This window comes from Chenopodium quinoa, unplaced genomic scaffold (genome assembly GCF_001683475.1).
Source record: "Chenopodium quinoa cultivar QQ74 unplaced genomic scaffold, ASM168347v1, whole genome shotgun sequence".
Taxonomy (NCBI): Eukaryota; Viridiplantae; Streptophyta; class Magnoliopsida; order Caryophyllales; family Amaranthaceae; genus Chenopodium; species Chenopodium quinoa.
This window is the reverse complement of record NW_018743572.1, coordinates 1,796,514-1,824,190: the sequence shown is the minus strand read 5'-3', so window position 1 is coordinate 1,824,190 and position 27,677 is coordinate 1,796,514. Positions and strand designations below refer to the sequence as shown.

At 41.5% G+C, this 27,677-nt stretch overlaps 2 protein-coding genes across 6 annotated transcripts; one reads left to right on the top strand and one right to left on the bottom strand.

Annotated features, from left to right (window-relative positions):
- Positions 1–6,502: 6,502 nt before the first annotated feature.
- On the top strand, positions 6,503–15,213 carry LOC110681672. The gene is made up of 2 exons (XM_021857811.1): positions 6,503–7,881; positions 13,661–15,213. The coding sequence occupies exons 1-2, from the start codon at positions 7,222–7,224 to the stop codon at positions 14,300–14,302; spliced, it is 1,302 nt and encodes a 433-aa protein (XP_021713503.1). The 5' UTR covers positions 6,503–7,221; the 3' UTR covers positions 14,303–15,213.
- On the bottom strand, positions 9,147–10,722 carry LOC110681674. Of its 5 annotated transcripts, none has more exons than XR_002503323.1 (3): positions 10,507–10,722; positions 9,772–9,806; positions 9,147–9,682 (listed from the first exon to the last, which is right to left on the bottom strand). XR_002503323.1 is itself a non-coding variant. In XM_021857813.1 (3 exons), exons 1-3 carry the CDS (start codon positions 10,584–10,586, stop codon positions 9,309–9,311), a joined length of 360 nt encoding a protein of 119 aa, XP_021713505.1. In that variant the 5' UTR covers positions 10,587–10,722; the 3' UTR covers positions 9,147–9,308. The 5 variants fall into 5 exon arrangements, 2 of the variants coding, with proteins under 2 accessions (XP_021713505.1, XP_021713504.1); XR_002503324.1 differs by having other exon boundaries at positions 9,147–9,660; XM_021857813.1 differs by lacking the exon at positions 9,772–9,806 and having other exon boundaries at positions 9,147–9,368; positions 9,463–9,682.
- Positions 15,214–27,677: the final 12,464 nt, after the last annotated feature.

The window sequence follows — 27,677 nt, the reverse complement described above, 5'->3', positions numbered from 1 at the left end:
TAGGCGGCTGATCCAGGCAGCTAATACGGGAAGCTGGCCGCATGAAAATAGGAACATAGAGAGGCAGTTTGAGGGCAACACGGCCAAGCTGCAGCTCGGCCAACTTCCTTGCCTTTTTATACGGCCACCACTTAATTTTTTTCATCTTTTTGTCTTGAAAAAATGTTTGAAGGTCATTTTCGGGCCCTAAACGAATTCGGATGTCTAAAAAAGCCTGTCATTCACGGCATAGCGGTGAGTTTGACTCATTGGCCCGTTTCCATTTCCGAAAAGGTATTTTATTAAGCGTTCTGACACCGTGAGCCCGACTAGTAGGAATCATCTCCCTTATTTTGGACGATTTTCTTCGTCGTCAAGTAGATGAAGGACGAGCTTCTATCTTAGCTGTCCGACTGAAATTCATTACATTATCCCTTGCTCAAAGGCAAGTCGGACACCCAACTTGGCTCCCGTCCTACCACCTATTCTTGCGAGGACCATCTTCAAGCTTTTACTCGGCCTATTGAGCAACTCGGACATACTGCTGGGCAAGGTTGCTGGCCGCCTATTTTTGGGAACATGGTGGTTCTTTGAAGGGAAAGTCGGCCAGGTAACTTGTTGCTCAATTAGGCTTGCTGGCAGCTTGGCATATTGGCCGCTGCTGTACGCTGCTGCTGCCGAGTCCGCCCGGCCACACTGCTACTTGTCCAGGCAGCTACTTGGCCGGGTTGTTATGTTTGTAATGGTGAGGTTTCCGATTTCACTCGGACAACAGCTTGGACAAATTGTTGGACGCCCAAAATCAAGAACTTGATATGTGTTTGAGATGCAACTCGGCGCCTGGCCATGCTGCTTGCTACTCAGCCATGCTGCTATGCTTGGCCGAGTTGTTATGCTTGCAAGGGTGTGGTTTCCTATTTCATTCGTCCAGCTCAATTCAGCTGCTCTTGGCCGTATAAAATATGAAACATGGGGCTTTGCATGATGGCAACCCGGACACCCAGCTCTGGTTGGCCGACCATCATTGCTTGTGAGGGTGAGCTTACCCATTTCACTCGAACGGGCAGCTCGGACACATGGACGCTTGGAGTAATTGTTAGTGTACTCGGCCAACCTCATATTTTCTTCTAAGTTAAGGCCGAGCACCTATGTTTTGAAGGGCATGGATTGCCTTTGACTTCGGCCATCTATTAGGCTGCTCGGTCAAGCTCCCTTTTTTTTTATTCAAAAATTGGCCATTCGGCTTATATATATATTTATATATATATATTATTTTTTTTATATATATACTTTTTTATACACTTTTATTTTTTAATATATACTTTTGTATATATTTTTTTTTATTTGTATGGTATTGAGTTGTCCTTTGATGCTATCTCTCGGACGTACTCATGAAATTTCAAGTATTATCTCAACTTGCAAATTTCTAAGGGCTTGTACGCCTAGGAGTGTTCCTGCCTTATTTAGGTAAAATATACCTTGGGCAATTTGTAGGAAGTCCTGATGTTCATCCGTCCGCCCGTTATAAGGTCGGATGGATGAGTCGACCGTGTGGTCTTCATGGCCGAGTAATTTAGCTAAGGGTGCCCCTGATTGGCATTCTACTCGGCCTGTATGAGTAGCTATGCTTGTGTAAGCAAGCTTTTCAATTTGGCTCGTACAGGGTGCTTGGCTGCCCTGTACGAGTAGCTATGCTTGTATAAACAAGCTTTTCAATTTTGGCTCGTACAGGGTGCTTGGCTGCCCTGTACGAGTAGCTATGCTTGTATAAACAAGCTTTTCAATTTTGGCTCGTACAGGCTACTTGGCTACCCTGTACGAGTAGCTATGCTCGTATAAACAAGCTTTTCGATTTTGGCTCGTACAGGCTACTTGGCTGCCCTGTACGAGTAGCTATGCTCGTATAAACAAGCTTTTTGATTTTGGCCTGTACAGGCTACTTGGCTGCCCTGTACGAGTAGCTATGCTCGTGTCCACGAGCTTCTTGCTTTTGCTCATCCATTTGACTAGTTGTTTGACTAGGTCGCAAGCACACATCCAACAATGTAGCTTGATGATTTTTTTTTTTTGATAATCATAATAATGATCATGACTTTGGGTTTTAGTGCCGCCCAAGTCTTATCCTTCATACAAGAGTTCGTCTCATTCTCTTAAGACTGACGACGTTCTAAAAGAATTACAATTTTGCCCTCACAATGGGTTACATTTGTACGGAAGAGTTCTACTTCATGAAAAGGTGTTCGATTATGGCTAAGTGCCATTCCAGATGTGCCTCCCCACAGACGGTGCCAAATGTTTCGGGCATTTTTTGGATAACCCGAAAGGGGGGTATGGATTCCCGCGGGAGACAGATCCGGAACGCAACACTCGTACGGCCCGAACACCTGCAAAACAACGGAACTCCGGTTTACCGGAGATCCGCCTCCGACGATCAAGTTAGTGACCGGAAAACAGAATTTTTGAGAGAGAGAAAGTAGAGAGAAGTGAGAGCATATTTTGGGCATTGTGCCTTTTGGAATTGTGTGTTGTCCCTCCATCATGAAATGATGGGGTATTTATAGGAAAGTGGGAGATCATGCTCCTAGGGTTTCATAACCTAGGAAGATTGGCTGCCCTATACGTGGTTGACACGTGTATTAGGGTTTCCTTCATGCTAGGCATGTTTCCTTAATGGGCTTTGAGCCCTTCATTTTCTGATATCTCTCTTTAGGCCACGTGTCATGCTCTTATTGGCCTTTATTTAGCTAAGCGGGATGCCACGTTTCGGCTTATAATCGGGCCACTTGTTGGCCTCTCATTTGTCTATAAAAAAGGGGGTAAAAATACCCCGAAACACCTTTCCCCTTGAAGCCTTTCTTCTTTTTGCCTGTGCGCTTGAACGACTTGCCCTTTTTTACCATGATCATATCATGTTTTCCCTTATCCTTGAGCGTTTGCTCGGATTGCTTTAACATACCATGAAGCTCAGTAAGGGTTTTCTCCATGATGTGCATATTATAGTTCATCTTTGAACTGATCATAGCCTCTGTGCAACGAGTGGAGAATGATGTCAATTGCCATCTCGGTTGAATATCCTGCATCAAGCCTTCCCATGTTCTCAAATAATCCTATCATTTTGAGTACATGTGGGCTAACTAACTCTCCTTTCTTGAGCTTGCTCTTAAGGATCTATCTATGGGTTTCAAACCTCTTAGTTCAGGCTTGCTCTTGGAACATATTATGCAACTTATAAATGATATCAAAAGTTGTCTCCTTCTCAAATAAAGTCTTTTGAATTTGGGAGACATTGTGGCCAACATGATGCATTTGACATCTCGATTGGCACTTTGCCATCGGTTTAGGGAAGCCTGAGTCACTTCCTCATTAGGAGCATCAGGCATTTCCTCATAAAGGACATATTCCTTTTGCTCTTGCATGAGAACAATTCGCAAATTTCTTTGCCAATCAAGAAATTTTGGCCCACTCAACTTCTCCTTGTCGAGAATTGAGCGTAATGAAAACTGGTTGTTTGAGTTACTTAAAGACATGATTCTATAATTGAAGAATTTTAATCAAAAACCATTCATGATACTTAGATAAGATTATGTTTTAATTCATGCATATTTTAAACTTATTTAACGTCTTATTTACACATAAAATTGTCCCTATTTTTGTGAAAATAAGTCAATTCCAAGATCCAAGGAAACAAAGAGTGGCTAAGCATACTTTGGCTTGTCTTAGCACTAAATCTCCCAAGGTAAGCAACACTTTTCTAATGGGGCCAAGCCACTCTTGGTTGAATAAATCGTCGCATCTAATGCTCTCTCAACAATTCATTCACTTTGCCACGACATGTAAGGACTCTAACACTCATATCGTTGAGTATAACCAAAACCGCTTGCATACCCGGTATGCCTTATGAGTCTAGGGAGTAATGGTGATGCAATAGGTCGATAAGTGTTGTTTTGGAATGGCAATTTCACTCAATATTTTAGGGACCTTAGGTTTCTATGTTGGTTGATTTAAGTGAACTTAATTAATCATCACAACATTCGAAATCCTAAACATGCATCTAACATATAATCCATACTTCCTCTGTTCTTTTTTACTTGACCTGTTTCTTTTATCACGCTTGCCAATGCAAAACTTCAACGATTAATAACTTTAATTCTCCATAAGTAAAAATTATAAAAGTTATATATTATGATAGTACTTCTTGAGACGAATTTAAAATATCCAACATGAACATGTTTTTCCTTACATATTATTCACAAAAAACAGTTAAAGGAGGAGTGGTGAATAGTGTAAAAGTCAAAGCGGGTCAAGTAAAAAAGAACGGAGGAAGTATATAAATGATCATAAATATGTAAAGCATAAGCACTTTGATGCATATTGGCAACAAGCATGACACCTTGAATTCTTCAAATCTTCAAAAGGTCTTCTTTTGCAACTTCATGGCTTTGTCTTCCAAGAAACTCCGTCTTCAATATTTGACCAAAATTATGCAACTACTAGTATCTACGATTAGGACTAATCTAAATATTAAGGTACAAAATACTCAACGGTACGCAGACCGCATTTAGATTTACAAAAATACATCACGGATCGCAGTCCGTATTTTCTATCCTAATCGGGCCCCACTAGTTGCCATTCTATGAAACCTGTGAGAGAATATACATTCCATTCATCCATTCACTATTTGTGAATGGCCCATGCATTTTACAATTATAAAACAAGTAACAATGCATAAACACGCGATAACTAGTAACTAATCTAGGTGGTTAATCCAATTAACACACCTAATTAAAACTAATCATAGTTGTTTTAACCGATTATGTAAATAAGCGCAATTAATATTTGAAACTCCAACTAAATTCCGCATCCAACATAATTAATCCAATTAATTAAGCCGGTAAAACCCAATTATTTGCCAAAATAGAATTTTGCAAAAGTCGCTAATAAAACTGAGGTCTAGACTCCAAAATTTTAATAAAATAAAATAATTAAAATGACAAATTAAGCAAAAATTAAGTAATCCAAAATATCTAAGTGCCTAGCACTAAGACTTGGAGTGCTCACAACTCGCATAACCGAATGATACTCAAGGAACGTGGGAGTGGGTCACGATGTCGATAGGCGTTACATCGCCCACATCAGCGAACTTTCACACACAACTTTATGTCCCATTATGGCTATGTTAACGTTGCACAAGCTCATTGCACCACATTGCTTCGCAAGAAATATCTACGCATATTCCCCTTAATTATGTACCAAGCTACGCACAAAAACACGCCCAAAGGAAGCTTAAATACAAGCACCATATGCGACTCACCTATGGCAAGCCACAAGGCCGCACACACAGTGCGCGCACAACAGCTAGCTGCTGCCGCACCTTGTGGTTGCCTTGGCTTCCATGGTGCGCCAAGGTGTGCACACATCAGCTCCACCCTCGGCACATAGCAGCACCAATCGAGACACCTGAGCAGCCTTGGCAGCCCATGGCTGTGTGAGCAGTCCGGCTGGCCGAGAGCTTGCTCGGGGCTTCTTCGGCGTCGATTTTTGGTGCTTATCCCTCGGGAAAAATGCCGATTTTGTGTGACATATTTAATCAATTCTAAATTAATTTTAGAATAAATTAATTTGGAGGAAAAATGAAAATATAACAAGTCCAACTTAAATAAATTCATCCAAGTGCATAAAACCAAAAATTATTCCAAGAACCATTCTTTAATAAAATTGGTTTAACTTGGTGCAACAAAAATAAGCAAGCAATTACTCACTATTAATTTAATTAATTTTAAATTAATCTTGAGATTTTGACAAAATAAAAGGGAGTTGGAAAAATGAACATAAGTTCAATAAAGATTCCAACTTTAATACTTGTGAATCCTTGAAAAATTATATCTTCCAATATGAAGATAAACAAATTTCTATCACAAGTTTCAAACTTTATAATTCCAATCAAATTAAAAATGATTAAATCAACAAAGTTCAACAAAAATTCATGGAATTTAGTAACTCAAAGTTTCAATCACTTAACATAATTAATGATTGAATCTTTAGTACTTAGAAGCCTCAAAGGACAAAACACACTTAATGCAATTAATTTGCAATTATGTGAAAAATAAAACCAAGCTTTTAAACACAAATTACTACCAAGTAATCATGCCTAAAGAGGTTTAAAATTGCATATATATATATATATATATATATATATATATATATATATATATATATATATAATAAGGATTGAACCAATTACATAACCACCATAAATATGCAATTAATTTTCAAGGTTAGAAAGACTTAAAATTTTTCGTAAAAACAAAAAATTATGCACGATTTCTCATAGAGTCTTTAGAGTAAATGACTCTATAGATTGGGTTCCCAGACTCCTAGGTTACAGTTGCGCTTTCTAACCCTTAGGAGTGGAATTGTGTCATAGGTTCGTTCTTCAGCAACAAGATGCATATTTCGGGTTCTTCCATCTCCCTTCTTTTTCCATCATGAGTTTCCTTCGCCATGAATGCAAGTTCGGGTTCTCTTCTATGTTCAAGATCAGTGCTCTTGATCCATCTTGAATATTTCAGTTAATTCGGCTTCTGCTGGTCCATGGTTGGGATGTGGTTTAGTTTTCTTAGTTGTCCGGGCTCCGCAGCTATTGGTTTGTAGGAAGACTCTTTCAGTGTTTTGTTCTCTTCGTTCTTCCTGTAATGGTTATAGTGTGTGTCTTTAGGTTGTTTATTGTTTTGTTTTAAGTTATAACATTGTTTTTGGTTAATAGAATCTTTTGTAAAAAAATAATAAAAAAAATGCTACAACCAAAGACGTCCTCATTTTTTCCTAAACATAATTATAGACGAAAATTCGGAAGTCAAACTTTATTTTAATGCCTACGTAATGTATAAAATTTCTGTGAGAGTGAGGGATAGCCCAAATGGTTAGAGCTTCCTTCCCAACTTCAGGAGATCATGGCATCAATTCTCACCCTCGCCCTTCTCGCTCCCTAAACAACAAAAAAATAAAAATAAAAAATAAAATGTAAAAAAAAACAAATCCGTCTCCGCCTCCTCACCAATCACAATCACAATCACACCTTCCCTCATGCCCCATTCCTCCTCCACTTCCAATTCCCCTCAAATTACTTCTCCAAGCCGTCGCATATCCGCCTGAATTCCTCCGACGCCTAAATCATCCTTCCTCCATCGAGATCTCCGTCGCCAGATCTTCGCAATCGGCACCGCTACATGATTGGCTCTTAAAATGTCCCAAAAAGGGGAAATTTTAATGGTGCGAAATAGAGGAGAAAAGGAGGATTTTGAGAAGTTTTCATCACCAGTGATTAATACTAACAGTAATAAGGATTCCCAACGTCATTATTATCAATCTAATTCAAATATGAAAGATACATCATTCAAAATAATTAGGCTTGTACTATGTTTAGTGGTATTTGTTACAGGTATAGTTATAGGATTAATTTCAGGCTCTCATATTGATGTTGTTGATAACTGGTATATAAATTCTCGGCACAGCCGCCACGGTGTCGCTGCCGCGCCACAGAATAACATTATTAGTAGCAGTCATATTATTAGTAACTGCACAATGGTTAACAAACAGCCGAAAATTGATTGTTTGAGTTTGGAGGATTTGGTGCATCCTAAAGAGTTGATTCATGGTTTAAGTGATCAGGAACTGTTTTGGAGGGCATCAATGGTGCCTCAAATTCAAGGGTACCCTTTTAAAAGAGTACCTAAAGTGGCGTTCATGTTCTTGACTAGGGGTCCTTTGCCATTGTTGCCTTTGTGGGAGAGGTTTTTTGAAGGGCATGAAGATTTGTTTTCTATTTATGTGCATACTTTGCCTGGGTTTATACTTAATGTTTCGCCCTATTCTGTCTTCTTCGACCGCCAAATTCCTAGTCAGGTAAGTTGATTCTTAGTTATTTCCTGCTTACATACGATTATTACTTGAAGTCTGGTTTTATTTTCTAATTATATTTAAATAATGTAGGCCTGTTGAGTTTCATGGGTATACTTGATAGTTGATACTGGTGAATTTTATACGAATTGATCATTAAGGTTAGATGGTATAGACACTAGTGAATTTGTCGAGTTCTGTGCCCTGATTGATTGTTTGTCATAATCTATAATTCTATGAGAATTACAATCCTAGCGATAGGGACGTAGTGAACTAGTGATTGGTGTTTTTTAGTGATGGATAGATTTTTCTTGTCATCTAATTGTATAGACAATTATGAGTATTTAGTGATGTGATGCTTAATTGAGAAGACACTAGTGAATTTGATTAGTGCTAGAATTGTAGAGTGTTTGTGCTGGGTTAATCAACCACCGTCTGAGGATTACAATCGTAGTATTGGAGAGTTAGAGATGTATTGTTTGGTGTTCATTTTTTGTGAAACTTTGGCACTCACTCTGATGGATCATTGTACCATGAATGAAGCGTATTTGCACTAAGTAATACATTCTCCTAGTCGCGGTTTATGAGATTGTGGTTAGTGCAATAAAAATATTTGAATTTTGAAGATGCCTCTGTTTACTAGCTATGCCACCCTGCTAAAGTCATGGCTCCTTTGGATAGCAAATGTAAGCATCAATTGACATTGTTCAAGACATTGTAATTTTCAAAGGTTTTGAAAGTAGATGAATACGAAGTATATAGTATTGGTTGTCTGTGCTTATGTAACTATTCTTCCGTGAGTAGATTGGTTTATAGAGTCTTAATTATTAATTTCTGAATTTGGTTATTTTTTAACGGATGTGCTTAATATGTTTATTTGTTTTTGATATCTGTAGACATTAGTGACCCTGACTTGTATAGAACAGAAAAGTTTTTTTTATTGTAATTGATGTACCTATTGAAGTTGATGAAAACTAGACCTATATCTACTACTTGCTCCATTCTTAATGTTTTTTCCTAATTTCCTTTTTATTCCATCTAGGGCTGTACACCGGTCCAAAACCGGACCGGACCTGGACCGGACCTGTTAGGACCGGGACCTGAATCAGCCAATTCTGAGGACCGGGGACCGGACCTGATTCAGCAGGTCCGGGTCAGGTCCAGACCTGAACAGACCTGTTTTGTGTGTGTTTTTTTTTTTTTTTTTTTTTTAAAGAAAATAAATAACCTGTTGGACCTAATTGTAGACCTGTTTACATAAAATCTGAAAATATCAATGACAAAAACTACATAAAATCTATAAGTCTCAAATATAACAAATAATTCATTAAATTACATAAAGTCTCTAAGTCTCAAATACTAGAAATACATAAATTATCCAAAGACAACTTGAATTTTGGCGAGTTGCTTTCCCTTTGATTGCGTGATTCACACTAATGAGTCAACGAAAACAACTTCATCGTCTCCATCGTTAGATACATCATGTTGCACCTCTAAATAAAAAAACATTATAGAATATATTAATGAATGATAACAATGAAATAATAAATTTGGTGTAACAAAATTACAAGTACATAAAATTAATACCTTTCTCCATTTCTTGTAACTCTTGCAAATTTTCTTCCATATCCTCTTACTTTTTCTGTTCCATATGTATTCCCGCCCCGCTTTTAACTTCTTATCTGGAGGCAAAGTAGATTGCAATTCTTCCATATCCTTTTCAAAAAGTGGCTGTGACATTTCTTGAGAAAAAGCAGCAGATCTTTTGGATTGAGAGCTCTCCATCTTCAATATAATTATACACAATCTTCAATATAATTATACACAATATAAGTAATTTTTAAGTAACAATTATAAACACATAACATTTTATAAAAAAATGTGAGAACAACTTACATTGCAAGAGTAAGAATCCGTGGTTCTTGTTGATCCTAAACATATAAAACGATAGAATTCAATTACAATTCAAATTGAATTCACAAAATAAACAGAATACATACAAATATACAATACACCAACAAGGCAGCAAATTCTACAATATGAACTAAATTCGAAAGAAACAGATTTTAAACAGATTTATCAATCTACTTTAAACAGATTTATCAATCTTTTCTGATTTATCAATCTACTCCCAGCAAATTCACGGAATAAACAGATTTTAAACACACAAATCGAAAGAAACCAAAATTCAACATGCATTCGAAACAAATGAACTAAAATAATTAAAAAACAGTTACTTAAAATAAATAAAAAAACCTCAAAAAAAATCATGAATTCGAAAAAAATGAACTAAAAAACAGAACTTGCAAACATCAAACAATCATAATAAGCAATTGAAATACAAAATACCCAATTCAAATATAATTAGATTTAATTTTAAAAAAAAAAAAGAACTTACAGGATACCAAAATTCAACATGCATTCGAAACAAATGAACTAAAATGATTCAAAAACAGTTACTTAAAATAAATAAAAAAAAACCTCAAAAAAAAATCATGAATTCGAAAAAAAATTAACTAAAAAACAGAACTTACAAACATGCAAACATCAAACAATCATTATAAGCAATTGAAATACAAAATACCCAATTCAAATATAATTAGATTTAATTAAAAAAAAAAAAGAACTTACAGTGAGATGCAGATGCAGGGTGTAGTCGTCGACTCGTCGTTGCAGGATGTACAGCGTGTAGTCACTGCTGGTCTGGACATCTGGTGGGCGGTGGCGACTTCCGACTTGTGTCTGGGCGCCTGGGCGGTGGTCTGGAGGGAGTGGGTGTTGCCGTGTTTGCTTGTCGGCAGAGAGAGAGAGAGAGAGAGAGAGAGAGAGAGAGAGAGAGAGAGAGAGAGAGAGAGAGAGAGAGAGAGAGAGAGAGAGAGAGAGAGAGAAGTGAGTTAGGGTTAGTGTGTTAACAAAAATGAAACTGACTTCTTTTGAAATTTGGGATTTTTTTTTTTTTTTTTTTTTTTTTTTTTTTTTTTTTTATAAAAAACGCATTTTTAACGGGTTTCATGTCCAGACCTGAAAACCCCGGGTTTGGACCTGATCCGGACCGGGACCGGAAACCTTGATTTTCAAGGACCGGGACCAGACCTGAATCTACAAGTCCGGGTCAGGTCCGGTCCCAACAGGTCAGGGTCAGGTCGGTTTTCAGGTCCGGTCCTGTTCATGTACACCCCTAATTCCATCTATGTTTGCACCTCCGACTTTTTTAGTCAAAACGCCCACTACATTTGGCCCATCAATTTCCACTTCCATCAGTTCCTTCCAACCAATAATTAAAAAGTGACTTTACTCCCAATTGGGCATACAAAAGGGGATGAAGGGAGTAATTGGTATTTTGTACATATTCCCTTCAACTAGCTTTTAGTATCTGTATGCCAATATCCTGGCCTTTACATTTTTTTTTGGCTGGGAGGAGGGGAGTGGGGAGTTGTCACAATGTGTGTGACTGTTAAAGTTGTAATAGCTACCTTATGCAATCAATCCTCTATGTAACCTGGTTAATTAGTGAGGTAACACTAGGAAAAGAATTTGCTCATGCAGTTTTATCTAGCCGTATAAAATATTCTATACAGGGACTAGTCTTCGATTCTTGTGGTAGGATGATTACCCACGTGTTCTCATCATTTGCCAGTTAGTCTGTTAAAGAGTTTCTCTTTGTTTGATTCTTATTTCTGACAGTGCTGTTGATGTTTGAAAGGGTTGATGTAGGTGGTGGGGCAGAAATTTGTGTAGGCACTAGTACGGTGTTGGGTCGTTGGGACCATGACGTCTTGTTATCTCCTGTTAAATATATGTATTTCGTTTTCTTCACATGATTATCTTGGTCAAACAATGATATGTGGCTGCACGAAGATTTGATTTCCAACTGTCCCCTTTTTTACATACTCATCCCTGCCCAGTTTTCGTCTAAATGGTCCGTCCATCCGCCTATAATGCAGTTGATTGGCTATTTGGCTGTTGCCTGTTTTCCATGCTAGTAATTTTAATCACTTTTACGATTTTTACCTCCTTGTAAGCATGAGGCTTGAATATTAATTAAGTAATCATCAGTCATGCTAGTGTAGTTGAGTTGTTGCAGTGTCTTTGAAATTTGGGACTATTTCGCACTCAATGTTCTAGACAAATTATTTGACTTGTTTTTAACTATAATTGGTTCAATACACGTATTTTTTGTAAACCCTTAATTGTAGAGGAAACACTTTATGGGTGTATGTAACATCTTTGTCAGTGATTGGATTGTTTAGTTTCTCCTCCAAAATTAGAGGTTCCATATGTGTCTTATCTAAGGGAAAATTCTCAACGGTAACCCCCAACTTTTGCTACGCACCAATGGTAACCTTTTTTTTTTTTTATTATACAAAATGACCTTAGTTAAAAATTTCATCTCACTTATGACATTTATGAGAGTTAATTAATTAAAAGAAACTAACTATGGTTAACATTGAAAAAAAAACTAAAAAAAAAAAAAACTAAAAAGAAAAACCACCAACCCAGCCAGCTCCACCACCAGTTCACCACCTCCTGCCAGCATCTAGGGTTCCCCGTTCCCCCCGCCGGTGACGCTACCCCCAGCCCCACCATTACCCAGAACCCATACCCCGTCGACGACCCTCCCTCTCTCTCCTCTTCCCACTGCAACCACCATTTTCGCTCAAATTAAGTTCGCAATTGAGCAATCAGAGCTTTAATTCGTTCGATTGACCTCTATTTTCAATCACAATTTGTTTTTCGAACCTTAAATCAAGCAATTGTCAATTCTTAGATTTTTCCCAATTTCTAGGGTTCTTCCAATTCCATTCTACATTGTTCGAATTTTAACAATTAGCCACAAATTGTAAGATTGTGTGTAAGGTGGTTGTTGAGGGCTGCACTAGAGGCAAGGTGGCTGATTGGTGGGTTGGGCGATGAATGTGGTTGCGAATGGTAGATGTAGCGGCGTGGCTAGGCTGGTGGTGATAATGGTTGTTGCAGGGCTGCTGGCGGTAAGTGTGTGGGCTTATGAGGGAGGTGCGGTGTTTTGTGTGGTGGTGCGCAGCTGATTGGTGGTTTTGAGTTCGGCAGTCTAGTGGTGGTGACGGTGAGAAGGAGAGAGAGGGTGGGTCGTGGGCGGGGGTTTGGGGATCTGACTTAGAGGTGGTCGAGGTGGAGCTGGCGCTGCATCACTGGCGGTCGGGGAGCCTGGATAGCGTCGCCGGCGGTCGGAAGAATCTGGGGTAGTTGCCGGAAAGGGAGATGGTGGCTGAGTAGGTGGTGGCTGGTTTTTGGTGGTTGAGTTAATTTTTTTATTTTTTTTTTAATTATAAATCTAACGAGAGTTAATATTTAATGACATAAGGTTATGAGTGAGATGAAATTTTTAACTAAGGTCATTTTTTTATAATAAAAAAAGGGGAGGTCACCATTGGTGCGTAGCAAAAGTTAGGGGTTACCGTTGAGAATTTCCCTATCTAAGATAGATACAAATACAGCTTTGATCTCAGTTAATCATCCTCCATTTGGTTCCCATCTTTCCCTTTCTAGTGTTCATTGATTTGTGGTCTATGAGTCAATTTGAAGAACAATCAACTGAATATTCTTGTGGATGCTTATATTGGGCTAAGATTTTGTTGACCAGCTAAAATAAAGCCACTATGAAATCCTAAGCTACTCTGCTTTAGTGCTTTTAGATACAAGTATTTCTTTGGTCTGTCCGTGATGAGTTCTAATGTTTGTTCGTATATTTTTTGATTAATTTGCTATTTGAAAGTACAAGATTCAATCTTAATGTTGATGCTGGCAGAAAGTTTCCTGGGGTGATATATCTCTGGCAGATGCTGAGAAGAGGCTTTTCGCCAATGCTCTCCTTGACTTTTCGAATGAACGATTTGTGCTTATTTCCGAGAGCTGCATCCCAGTCTACAATTTTCAAACAGTGTACAAATACCTCATAGAATCTGTTCACAGTTTTGTGGAGTCCTATGATGATCCCTCACGTTATGGTCGTGGCCGTTACAGCCGCAGAATGGGACCCAATATTAGGCTCCATCAATGGAGAAAAGGATCTCAGTGGATTGAAATCAAGCGAGCTTTGGCTATTGAAATTATATCTGATTACAAGTACTATGTTCTTTTCAGAAGATACTGCCATCCATCTTGCTACCCTGATGAACACTATATTCCTACTTACTTCAACATATTCCATCCATACCTTAACGCTAATCGTACTGTGACATGGGTTGATTGGTCTTTGGGAGGGCCTCATCCGGCGAGTTTTGGTAGAGAAAATATTACAGAAGGTTTCATACAGAATATCAGAAATAATGGGACAGAATGTTGGTATAATTCTTTGAGAACACCTATTTGTTACCTGTTTGCTCGAAAGTTTGGTCCAAGCGCTTTGGAGCCCTTGCTTAACATAAGCTCTAAGGTAATGGGATATTGACATATTTCATTGACTCAACTGGAATGGAGCCTCATCCAAAGAGTTTTGGTCTGGATGCTGGTTGGATCATTTCCTTTTTTTTCTCTTTCTTTTTTCTTTTGTACAGAAAATTTTGATTGGTTTAGGTACGCAGTGGAAAGAAAACAATCACAAGAATTATTATTGTTCTACTTCTACTCCAGTAATTTATTTGCATAAAATTTAAAGAAGTAAATTAAGTAGCCGGCCTTGCTGCAATCATCTTGGGACATATCCCTTCACTAACTAAAGTCATACAAGAATTTTTTTATCAATTCAAATAGATTAGATTGGATAAAAATCGTGCTACCTAATTTTGCACTATCGCTTTGGGTGCCTTAGTATTGTGGAAATGTTGGTTAACAGTGTGATCAGAAGATTTTTAACAGTCAAAATCATGGAAAGCCAAATGCAAGCTTCCTTGCACCAAGTAACCAACGACTTTGGTAAGGTGTGTTTAAAGTTTTGTTTTGTTTTTTTTTTTTTTTTTTTTTTTTTTTGGAGGTAATGAGAAGAATCTTGTGTAGACCTTAGTACCTCACCTCTCATGCTTTTTATGGTCTAGTATTTATACACTTTAAAAGGGTTAGGGATTTCCACCATCAAAGTGCCTATAGTGAAAATTAAACCCTAACCTTATAAAGGTGCAAACTTCCAACTAGATCGAGCCTAGTTTGGTTTTTAAAATAATTAGTTGTTCGACAATATCAGTTGGTGCTCTCCCTTTTCTTGTTTTTTCTATATTATACGGACCCTTGTGTTACTGATTTTCATGAGTTGTAACCAATGTTTTATAATTTACACGTACCTCTCAAGTCCTTGCTTTTAGGGCGACGGTGGGTTCTTCCGCTAATATAAAATTCATCATCTTCCCGATTTTGCTCGGCAAATTCACCGAAAAACATCATATATATATAACTAAAGTTAACCACAACTTTTTCGTAATATGTTTTATCTCTCATACTTTTACCCAACTCCACCACACAATCTTTCTCTTAAATCCAACCATATATAAATAATATACTTGGTAATAATTAGGGGTGTCAAAAACTCACCCGGTCCAAAAGGTTTACCTATAACCGAACTGTTTTCGAACTGGTTTAATCAAAGAATTTTTATCCGAATTCGATCTGGAGTCAACCCGAAATTAACTCATAACCAACTTTAGCTGGTGTAGACACCCAAATGTGTCTTCCCAAAACCAAACCCAGTGATGATACCTTTCAAGTCATTTGATTATCGAACAAAGCGAAAGTGTGAAAAGTCTAGTGATGAGGTTGTTTTTATTAAAATATCTCTTCTTTCTGTTTTTGAAAATATTTCTTTTCTTACCCTATTTCTGAAAAACGTGCATTCCAGTTTAGTTTGATCCATGATATTGGTCCAATAATGGTGTAGTTGGATGGGGTTTGAAAAGACCTTTCCAACGATATATTATAAGCCCAATTCCGATGAATAATGAGGAAGTTATGGCCAAAATACTAAATTGGTCCCAAACCGGGTTTTAGCTACGACCCAATGATCATGTGGAGGGTCAAAAGGTTTAATCCTATTCCTAAACTAATTACTATCTCCGTTACATATTATTTGCAACGATTTGACATAAAGTAGAGAGGAAAAATGTCTAATCGTTGCAAATAATATGTAACGGAGGTAGTAGGATTAATTAGAAGCTTCTATAAGTTTCTAAAAGATCTTAATTATCCTTTTTGAAAAGATAAGATTAAAGAATTTGAGGAAAATAAAAACTTTCCTTTTTTAAAACTTTCCTTTTCTTAAATCCTAATTGTATTCGAATTTAAAGATGTTCAAAGACAGTCAGATTTTATTTTCGTGCCTCATAATCTTTATCCAAACTTTATATGGTTGGATAGATCTTGAAATTATCTTTCCAATGATATATTATAATATTAATTCCGAGGTATAACGAAAAAGATATGAATGAGATACAAAACTCTATCCAAAACTGACACCGTTCCACTATTTCGGCCATATCTTTTAATATACAAAAGATTTTAATCTGATTTTAATTTTATTGGAAATTAGACCTCACGAGCTTTCCAAAGACATATTATATGCCTTATTTTGACTTCTAGATCAAAAGATATGATAAAAGCAAAATCCGTAAAAACTGCTGTCCATCGAGTTCTATTTCGATTCGAATTCGGATTCTCTTCTTGTTCTTCGACCCTCTTTTTTCTCTATAAATAGAGGTCATATCTCCCCTTTTTCAATCACCAACTCTCATCAAGAAATTCTTGATTACTCTCTCTCTCTCTCTTTCTAAACCAACCCTTTTGCATACAAAATTCCACATTCACAAGATCAAGAAACACCTAGCCAAGTTCGAAGTTGCCTTCACCCTAGACGTGAAAGGTTTTTATTTCTGAGGGTTTGGTACCAAATCTCTATTTCAATTATTTAATTTAATTGTTTGTTTTATTATTTTCCATGAATTTACTAACGTGTGTATTTTGTTATTAGAAAGGGATACGAGACATCCAAGTAAGTACTTTAATAGTTTAATTGATATTATGATGTAGAAATCATGCTTAAATTGTTATTTTGATTCCTAGTATCATGTTAGGATGTTTTATTTCTTCTTAGTATCATGTTTAGGGTAAAGAATAAGTTCCTTAAATCAAGTATGATTGTTATGATGGTTCCTATTTCTCTTCCTAATATTCATGTTAGTATCATGTTAGGGTTAAACCTTTGATCTTTATTGCTTAGTAACATTGTAGGGTTTGTTATTAATCTTATTAGTATCATGCCTAGGATCTTGCTATTATTATTGTTTCGGGGTTTTCTGATGTCCTGCGGGAGAGTTACAATTCCGAGACTGGAACCGGACGCCTGTACCTGCAAAATAACGGAGACCCCTGGGAGCTCCGCCTCCAACGGTCAAGTTAGTACTTGATTAAGGAGTAATTGATGCGGAAATTAAAGTGATTGGGTCTCTCTAGGTGAGAGTGATTAATGTTTGTAATCTGCTTTGTTAGCGAGATCATCCGGTTATTACTGTGTGTAATTAATGTATTTTTTCGTTTTTTCTTCCTTAATGAGGATTAAGGGAGGTATTTATAACCTTGGGAAACATGCCCATCCTAGGTTTAGGTTAACCTAGGGCCGATTGGGCTTCCCTCGGAAGTTGGGCCTGGGTGGCCGGTTTCTCCATTAGGCATGGAGTATGCCACATGTCATGACATAACAGGTCCAAGGTGGACGAATAAGCACGTGCCACGTGGCAAGCCCTGACAGTTCCAACTGGGGGACACTTGGCAGGATCTGATTGGCCCACGTGACGCATTCCGATTGGGAGGAGCAAAATCCCCTAATCATTTGCCCCTCACAGGTGGCACGTGATTGGTCACGTGTTACCTGTGACAGGTGTCGCACTGTAACAGGCGGCGACCTTCTACAGGTGTCAGTCGGCGAAAGGACGAGATATTTTCCCGCCCAAATTTTGAATTCTGAAAGTGACCCTTCGCCTTCTCACTTCGCCTATATAAGGGAGGATTGTCTTGAGTCATTTTCACACTTTGAGAACTTTTTGAGAACATTCGGACCCCTGAACTTGCTCTGACATTTCAGACCTTTTCTGCCTACCGCCTGTTCTGACAAGCCGACTGCACAGGATTTTCAGAACTTCATCAACCGTCACTCGTTCAGGTAACTGTCAGTTCTCTTACTCTTACTCTTAATTTTCTTTTTATTTTTTGAAATGGCACCACGGAAGCACACGACACGACCTAGGTTAGTGATCAGCCGGTCACCGGGGACGGCTAAATCTAGGACTAGGAGTGCCGCCTGCCCTTTTCCGGACCCATCTTTGCCCTTTATACAAAGTCCGACTGTATCTGTATCTATGCAGAGCAGGATGGCCAGAACGAAAAAGACTGCTAGGATCTCAAATTCAGACGGCTCCTCCCACAGGGTGCCGCTTAGTGAAACATCTGACCAGGCGCCAGATGTGGAAGTGAAACAAGGCGGCCTGAAAGCCGGCAATTCTGAGGGAGGAGTCATAGTGACCCCTTCCCATTTAACAGTTAACAAATCTGCTCCTTTTCAAAGAGAGGAGGTGGGCCCCTCCGGGAGAGGGGAGGAGTCGTCCTCTTCGGACTCGTCAGAGGACGATTCTGAGTCAAGCTCTTCTGGCCATGCTTCTTTGGACACAGAAGAGAAAAACAGCCGCCTGCAAGAGGCGAGACTTTCTTACGCAGTTGAGAAGGGGGACAATTGGGCGGAGCCATCCGCCTCTTACCGAGAGCTAAATACCCCCTACTACTGCACGGTACCTCGGGGCCGGATCACAGCCATGCAAGAGAAAGTGGAGAGCTTTATTGCAAACCACACCATGGGCCCCGACTTTCTAGTGTTTGTGCCGGATCCAGAAGACACAGTCGTCTGGCCGGCTGGTTCCAGTTATGATAGCGCCTGCTTTGGCTGCTACGAGGCGGCCATCAAGGCAGGGCTGCGCTTCCCATTACATTCGGCTGTTCAGCGGATTTTGGATGGGTATGAGTTGGGGTTATGGCAGTTAGCCCCAAACTCCTGGGTCAACGTACTCGGCTATGTGGCCGGGTGCGAACTGCACGGGGTGGAGCCGAGCTTCGAGGCTTTCGCCCATATGAACTATCTCAGCCGGACCCCTAAGACAGGCGGAACCGGCTGGTATCAATTGACAAGCCACAGGGGCTACCTCATGACGAGAGGTAAAGCAAACAAGTGGAAGGACTGGCGGAGCACCTTCCTCATCATTGAGAGTTCAGACATTGAGCTGAACAAGCGCTTCAATAGGTGGAACAGGAATCCGCCCCTTCTTGCAGGCGACCGTAGCATGCCGCCTATTCCCCCCAAGGCTAGGAAAGAGATCCTTGATAAAGGACTCTTTAAAGTAGAGTCGAGGGTCGACTCTACTTCAGGGGTACGAGAGCAAGTACCCCTGCACTGCGTCCCGAGCTTCAAATGGCTCTACGACGAGAACTTTTTTGGCCGCCTGTGGCCTCAGCAGTCGGTGCTCAAGAGGTAGTCGGCCTGTCGAATACTCTGTTGTTCCATACATTTCTTGTTATGACTTTTATTAACTTTTGCCGTTTGTTTTTGCAGCTGACGCCATGAGCAAAATCACCGCCTCCAAGACTGCGGCGGCCATGTTGCGGGCCTCCATCATGCAACAAGCTTCAACCGACTCCCCTAAGAAGGGGGCACCCTTGGTGAGCTCCGAACCTTTCACCCTCTTTTTGGAGTTGTGTTTATGCATATACTGACTTTTTTTTCTTCTTTTTTAGACGGGTGCTCCAAGAGCTTCATCTTCCCAACAGCCGGACCCCAAGGCCCGGAAGACGACTGTTGGGAGCTCTCCTGGTTCTGCCAGGAAACATGTGGCGGCTGAAAAACAGCCGACCACTTCTTCAAAAACTCCAACTGGGCCGTCTAGAAGTAAGAAGTTGTCCTTGAAAATTTTAGACTCGATCCCTTTTTTACTAGGTCTAATCCGTTTGTTTATGCTTGATGCAGCCGGCCCTCAGGAGCCTGACTTGGTAGAGATGGCCAAGTCTATGATCAGGGCAGTTCCTCCAGCTGAAAGGGAGGCGGTCAGGGGTGTCGGCACCCTTGACCTAGACGGGATTGCAGGGGTCCTTGCTGAGGTATACTTAGCATATTTTTGAGTATTTGAATTTCTGGACGCTTGTTTTCTTTTTGTTTGGAAACTGACGCCTGTTCCTTTGTACTTAGGCCCTGCTCCGAGTGAACGGCCTTCGCAAGCCGCTTGATCGGAAGAACAAAGAGGTAAAGGCTGCAAAAGCTATGGCCGCCTCTGACTGTGATAAGGCAATGTTTCAAATTGCCCAAAATGAAGTTCTGACCATTGATATTCTTTATTATCAGGCGCAGGCTACCGCCGCTGTTCGAGCAAAGTTAGAGGCGGCCCAAAAGAGGAATGGCGAGCTGGAGGCGACCATCACCAATCTCAAGGCCGAGCTGAAACCTCTTCGCCTAAAAATGTACTCTTACGAAGCCTTGGAGAAATCCTTGGCCAGCGTAAAGGAACGCCTGGTGACCCAGGAGAAGAGTCTTACCCAAGAGCTCTTTGGAAAAGGCCGAGCAAGAGAAGAAAGAGCTGGCCCGGGAGATGATGGAAGACTCCTCTCAAATTCAGCGCATGACTTGGGGCCGCCTCTTCCCCAATGCTAACTTTGCCTCTTGGGAAAAAACGTACCGCCAGTGTTCAGATACATATAATCAGGAGATCCTGGCGGCTGCTGAGGAAGAGGCGTTGGAGGAAGCGTTGGAGGAGGAGGAGCCGGTAGTGGCGCTTGTGCCGCTTGGGGGTAAGGCATCAAAAAAGGATGCAGCTGAAGCCGAGTCCAGCAAGAAGAGTGCTGACCAGGCGGCAGCTGCTAATATTGAAGATCTGCCCCCTTCTTAAGCTTTATGTATTCTTTCCACGGCCTGCGTGCCGTTTGTTTTGTATTTACCCGGCCAGGGGGCCGGGGCTTTGAATATTTTGCCGGTCTTTGATGACCGGCTTCTTTTTAATGAATTTTTGTTTCGCTTCAAATTTGTCTAAGTATTCCATATCTAATATCCAATTGTTCACTAGACCGACTGTTTTACATGGCCGATAGTTGCAGACAGGTACGGATAGTTAGTCACGCCGCCTATGCCCCTGGACGACTGGTTGTCTGTTTCCAGGATAGACGATCAGTCGGCCATTTATAAATTTAACCAAGTAGGAAAGTGGTCTGACCAAGTAAACATGAGTGTTACCTAGTCGCCAAGGAACTGAGTAGTAGAGATAACAAGCGGCGGGTACCGGTTGTTTCCCTTTATTCGCCAATGTTTGTTGGCTTTTAACTCATAATTTGTTAACCTAGCAGGAGTAGTGATTGAGAGCCCCTGTTTGCTAAAAACAGGCGGACGACTCATACCTTTTAGGCTCCATACTAAGTTTGAGGGAGTGACTATAAGTTAACATAGGAGTTACTTAGTCTCCGTCACACTCTAGATTGAGTAGTAGAGGTACCAGGCGGCGGAGGCCGGCTGATCCCCTTGATTCGCCAATGTTTGTTGGCTATTAACTCAATAGGTTACCTAGTAGGAATAGGGGTTTGAGTGCCCCTGTTTGCCAAAAAAACAGGCGGTCTACTCAAACCTTTTAGGTTCCATACCAAATTTGAGGGAGTGACTATGAGTTAACGTTGGAGTTACTCAGTCGCCGTCACTCTTGGTTGAGAAGTAGAGGTACCAGGCGGCGGAGGCCGGCTAGACCCCTTGATTCGCCAATGTTTGTTGGCTATTATCTCAAGAGGTACCCCCTGCATTTATCCCAAGTAATACAGGCGGTCATCTGACTCAGATGTCAACTACTACCACTGGTTTGGTTAGTGATAGAGTTATCCTTGTCTCAAAAACGGCTACGTGGTTGCCCTTGGGGACAGTCGTATAGGTGCCGTGTAATTAGTTTATAGAGCAATGTTCCACCCAAAAGGGAGCTGCTCTCTGCGACGAATTTCATCCGGAGGGATGCCGCCGGACGCCTGCTATGATGTTGGGACAGGTCGTATTAGTTTTGTAGATTTGATCAGTTGGCTTGGCGCCTGGTCTGATCATTCGGCCTGTGGCCTTGGTAAGTTCTTGGTGAACGTAGGTGCTAAGTAAAAGGAGGGTAGCCTCCTGTTAGGCACAGGGTCGGCCAGGCCCTAATCTTTTTAGCTAAGTATTAGGGGGGTGGCTATGTGTTTGGAACCAGTCGGCCATCTTCTTATGGAGAGTAGCCGACTATATGTCTAGACGACATGCCCCTATTGCGAGTAAAATACTCAATGGAGAGTAGCCGACTGTAAAGGTACAGACGACATGCCCCTCTGAAGATAGAGTGAAAAACTCAATGGAGAGTAGCCGACTGTAAAGGTACAGACGGCATACCCCTCTTAAAATAGAGTAAAATACTCAATGGAGAGTAGCCAACTGTAAAGGTACAGACGACATGCCCCTCTTAAGATAGAGTAAAACTCAATGGAGAGTAGCCGACTGTAAAGGTACAGACGACATGCCCCTCTTAAGTAAGAATAAAAATTAAACATGGAGAGTAGCCGACTATTTGTTAGTAGGCGTGCCCCTCTTAGTACAAAATTGAATAGTAAGTGCAAACTTTTATTAAGTAGCTCTTGACTATTTACATCATTCAAAAGAAATATTTCTTAAGATTATCTACATTCCAAGTTCGAGGCAACGGTTGTCCGTCTGGTGTTTCCAGACGGTAGGTACCGTCCCTGACTTCCTCATAGATTCGGTAGGGTCCTTCCCAGTTGGGAGTTAGTTTGCCAGACTCATTAGCCCTACCAACTGCTTCCATTTTTCTAAGTACAAAGTCCCCTACTTTGAGTGGACGCCTGTGTACTTTTTTGTTGTATGATCTAGTCATTCTCAGGCGATAGATTTCATGGCGCAAGACAGCATTGCCCCTTTTTTCAGGAAGTGAGTCTAATGCTAGGCGCATGGCTTCCCAGTTTGCCTCTTCGTCATATAGCATTACTCGAAGAGTCGGCTCGTAGTGTTCTATTGGAAGAACAGCTTCCGCACCGTAAGTTAGGAGGAATGGAGTTTCTCCAGTCGCCCCTTTTTCAGTCGTCCTAATGGCCCAGAGAACATGTGGTAGTTCATCCGCCCATAGGCCGCCTGCTCGTTCAATCTTTTTCTTGAGACCGTCCGAGATGATTTTATTCAAGGCTTCTACCTGGCCGTTTGCTTGTGGACGGCCGACAGATGCAAAGTAGTTTGCAATTCCTTGGTCACCCAACCAGCTTTTGAGAACAGGCGTCTCAAATTGGGGACCATTATCAAAAACCATAGACATGGGAACCCCGAACCGAGTGATGACATTTTCCAAATGAATGAAATTACATCTTTCGTCTTGATTCCCTTTACAGCCTCCGCCTCTACCCATTTAGTGAAGTAGTCGACGGCAACAAGTATGTACCTCCTTCCGCCTGTAGCAGGCGTATATGGACCCAGAATGTCCATGCCCCACTTAGCAAACGGTAGTGGGCTATGAATGGTAGTGAGGTCAGTAGCCGGACGGTGAATTAGTTTGCCAAACCTTTGGCACTTGTCACATTTTTTCACCATCTCCATTGCATCTGCTTCCAAAGTAGGCCAAAAGTAGCCCTGCCGCCTTGCCCTTTGAGCAAGCGTCCTACCGCCTACATGAGAAGCACAGTAACCAGAGTGAAGATCGTCTAGTATCTTTCGTCCCTTTTCTGGAGTAACAATCTTTAAGAAGGGTTGAAGGTACCCCCTTTTGTGAAGTACTCCCTTTATCATTTCAAAACAGGTGGCTCGTTTTTTCAGTGCTGCCGCCTGTTGAGGGTCATCCGGCAGTGTACCGTTTGTCAGATATGCCCTGATTGAATCCATCCAGGTTGAGCTTCTGTCTAGGATTCCAATAGGGTTTTCCTCGATGCTTCTCTTCTCCATTACTTCCCAAAAAACAGTTCGAGGAGTATCAGAGGAGGCGGATGATGCTAATTTTGACAGTGCATATGCCTGGTTGTTTTCTAATCTCGGCACTTGGATCAGATGGAAATCCTCAAGGGAGCCGACTGCTTGTCGTACCGCCTGTAAATACTTGATCATGGCCGGATGGGTTGCTTCGTATTCGCCATTGTACTGACTCACTATCAATTGTGAATCGGAAAAGGCGTCTATTTTTCTTGCCCCTGCCGCCTTACACATGCGGATCCCGGCTAGTAAAGCTTCATATTCTGTCTCATTGTTTGAAGCCTGAAAACTGAAGCGTAGAGCATACTCGTACCTGTCGCCCTCTGGCGACTGACATATGACGCTTGCTCCACAACCATTTGAAGTAGAGCTTCCGTCCACATATACCTTCCATACTTGGTCTGGAACTTGAGAGTCAGGAGGACGAGTCATCTCTACAATAAAGTCAGCAAAGGCTTGCCCCTTCACTGCTTTTTTAGGCTCGAAAGTAACTTCGAGGCTCTGTATTTCTATGGCCCATTTGATCATTCGGCCTGACGACTCCATGATGGTAAGTGGCCGCTTGATAGGTTGGTCTGTATACACGACGACTGCATGTGCCAAAAAGTAGGGCTTTAATTTTTTAACGGCCATGAAGAGTGCTAGACCAAATTTCTCCACTAGGGGATACCTCAACTCGGCATTTTTCAGTACGTGACTGACAAAGTAGAACGGGAGCTGACAGCCGTCTCTTTCAGCAAGGAGAACAGCGCTTAACGCATGATCAGAGACGGCCAGGTACATGTAGAGTACTTCTTTGGGCAAAGGGCATACCAGCCTCGGCAAGGAATGCTAGTGAACTTTCAATTTCTGGAAGGCGGCCTCAGCATCCGGCCCCCATTCAAACCTTGCCTTTTTCTTAATTGCCTTGAAAAAGTATAGGCATTTGTCGCCTGATCGGCTTAGAAATCTTCCCAAGGCCGCCAGACAACCTGTTAACTTCTGAACCTCTCGGATGGTACGAGGCGACTGCATGTCAATGACCGCCTGCACCTTCTCAGGGTTCGCCTCTATTCCTCTCTGATTGATAAGGAATCTGAGAAATTTCCCAGACTCAACTCCAAAGACACATTTCTTGGGATTGAGCATGACATGGTGCCGCCTGAGTGTGGCGAAAGTTTCTCGGAGGTCCGACAGATGATCTTTCTGAAGTTTAGTCTTGACAATCATATCATCAATGTATGCCTCGACGTTTCTCCCAATCTGATCAAAGAACACAGTGTTTATCATTCGCTGGAAGGTAGCCGGGGCATTCTTAAGACCAACCGGCATGACCGTGTAACTGTATAACCCCTGATCAGTGACGAAGGCCGTCTTCTCCTGATCTTTCTTCCATAAAGGAATTTGATATTTTAGTTTCGACAGACATTTGCTACTGATGAGATCTGAGGAGCTTCCGGTATCTATGAGGATTCGGCCAACTCTCTGGTTGGCCACTTTACATTCAATAACGATAGGGTCGTCATGCGGCCCTCTTACCCCTCCTAGATCTTCTTCAGTGATGACAATCTCAGGAAATGAAGTTTTGGACGGCCGTTCTTGGTGAACGGAATTTACATCTAACCGCCTGATATTGTCTTTGTTGCCCCTAATAGTGGGGCCGCCTCCTGAGAAGCCGCCTGCAATGGTGTAGACGACTGCATCATCTGTATCGGAGCTGTCAGCCTGTTGATTCTTTTTGGCCGACTGCTTTTTTGAGGAAGTGTTCCCAGTAGATTTCTTGACATAAGTGTCAAGATCACCTTGCTCAGCCAGGCGGTCCAGATACCACATGAGACTGATGCAGTCATTGGTGTGATGACCAACATCATCATGATAAGCACATAATTTATCTTGGTTCCGGTTGTTTGCAGAACCCTTCATGGGGACCGGCTTCTCAATTGAGATCCGTCCCTTGATTTCTTTTAGGATAAACTGGTTATCCTTGTTAAACGCATACTTTGGGGAGTATGGTTTGAATTCTTTTTTCTTTTTCTGGGCCGGCTGTTTAGAGGAATCAGCCGCCCAGACCTCTTTTCTCTTCTCATCTTTGTTTGACGACTGTTTCTGTCGTCCTTCTCTTTTGTCGAACCTTTTCCCGTCCGACTGTTTTACCGTACAAAGATCAGTCGCCTGTATATAGGCTTCTGCTTCAATCAAGGCCTCTTGAAGAGTCGCCACCCTTTTTCGAACCAAATCAAATTTGAAGGTAGACCCGTCTTTGAGACCTCTGAAAAAGTCAGTATAGGCTACCTCATCCGGTAACCCTTGAATCTGTATTCTCATCAGGTTAAACCGCCTGATGTAAGAACGAAGCCCCTCCTTCTCGCCCTGCTGAATCGTTCCTAAATCAAGGGTCGTTTCCTTCGCAGGGATGTTCATGGCGAAGTTGGAGGTGAATAAGTAAGCAAGCGTCCTGAAGCTATTTACACAACCAGTCGGCAGGTTGCCGAACCATTGTTGTGCGATTCCTTTGAGAGTCGCTGGGAAACACTTGCACCAAGTGGGATCATCCAACCCTTGAAGGTACATCAGGTTGGTGAATGCCATCAGATGGTCTTCTGGGTTAGTAGTGCCGTCATAGGCGCCTACTAGTACATTTTTCACTTTGGCCGGCTGAGCGGCTTCAGTAATTTCCTTGGAGAATGCCGACGGCTGTTCACCAAGTCTAAGCAACCTTAGCTGCCAGTCCATAGGTTGGACGTTTTTTGCTGCAGGTCCACCAAACGGAGGTGGCTGCAAAAAATACTGTTGTTGCGGCACAAATGGTAAGTTTGGTACCGCCTGGTCGCTATGAAAGCCGGACTGACGGGAGGTGCCGCCTAACTGGCTCTCATGGTACGACTGAGTATGCCTCATCGAGGCATTTTGCAGACTGTCTTGAAAGTTTGAAGTAGAGGCCGACTCTGACAATCGGTCACTCTTCTTCTGCTCTAGCAGTAGCCGAGCGTCTGTGAATGTTTGCTTCGACCCGTCCGCCTGAATATGACGAACGGGTTTCCTATTTCCTGTAGGAACACGGAATTTTGTGAAATCAAGGGCAGGCGGCTCCCGCTTCCTATATTTAGGATGAGGAGTCGCCTCTCGCCCTTGAACTGGCTTCCTCTTCAGTGAAGTGGAGGGTTTCTTAGCCGACTGCTCCTTGACTGGAGCAGGCGGCTTCTTGTTGATCAACTCTTGAATCTCTTCCTTGAAGTTCCTCATGAAGGTCATGAGTTCGTTCCTTGTGATGGGAGCAGACCCACCAGTCGGCTGTTGCCGAACAGGCGGTGCGCCTGCTGGATCACTTCCAGTTTGAAGATGTTCCCGTTCCCTCCTTTCGGTATGACGGGTACGTCGGGCCCTTAGGGTCTCGTCTGAAGCTGTATGAGTTTCAACTTCAAATTCACTCTCGGTATCATGGTCCGACTGAACTTCAGGGTCGTCTAGGGGACGCCTCTCTTCAGGAGTCAGTACAGACTTGGATGCCATCTCAGAAGTACTCTCCCCACAGACGGCGCCAAATGTTTCGGGGTTTTCTGATGTCCTGCGGGAGAGTTACAATTCTGAGACTAGAACCGGACGCCTGTACCTGCAAAATAACGGAGACCCCTGGGAGCTCCGCCTCCAACGGTCAAGTTAGTACTTGATTAAGGAGTAATTAATGCGGAAATTAAAGTGATTGGGTCTCTCTAGGTGAGAGTGATTAATGTTGGTAATCTGCTTTGTTAGCGAGATCATCCGGTTATTACTGTGTGTAATTAATGTGTTTTTTTCGTTTTTTCTTCCTTAATGAGGATTAAGGGAGGTATTTATAACCTTGGGAAACGTGCCCATCCTAGGTTTAGGTTAA

Coding starts and splice junctions, on each gene's coding strand:
- LOC110681672 (XM_021857811.1), top strand. CDS start 7,222: ATGTCCCAAAAAGGGGAAATTTTAATGGTGCGAAATAGAGGAGAAAAG. Junction 7,882..13,660: donor ACCGCCAAATTCCTAGTCAG/GTAAGTTGATTC, acceptor TGATGCTGGCAG/AAAGTTTCCTGGGGTGATAT.
- LOC110681674 (XM_021857812.1), bottom strand. CDS start 10,586: ATGTCCAGACCAGCAGTGACTACACGCTGTACATCCTGCAACGACGAG. Junction 9,683..10,506: donor CCCTGCATCTGCATCTCACT/GTAAGTTCTTTT, acceptor ATTATATTGAAG/ATTGTGTATAATTATATTGA.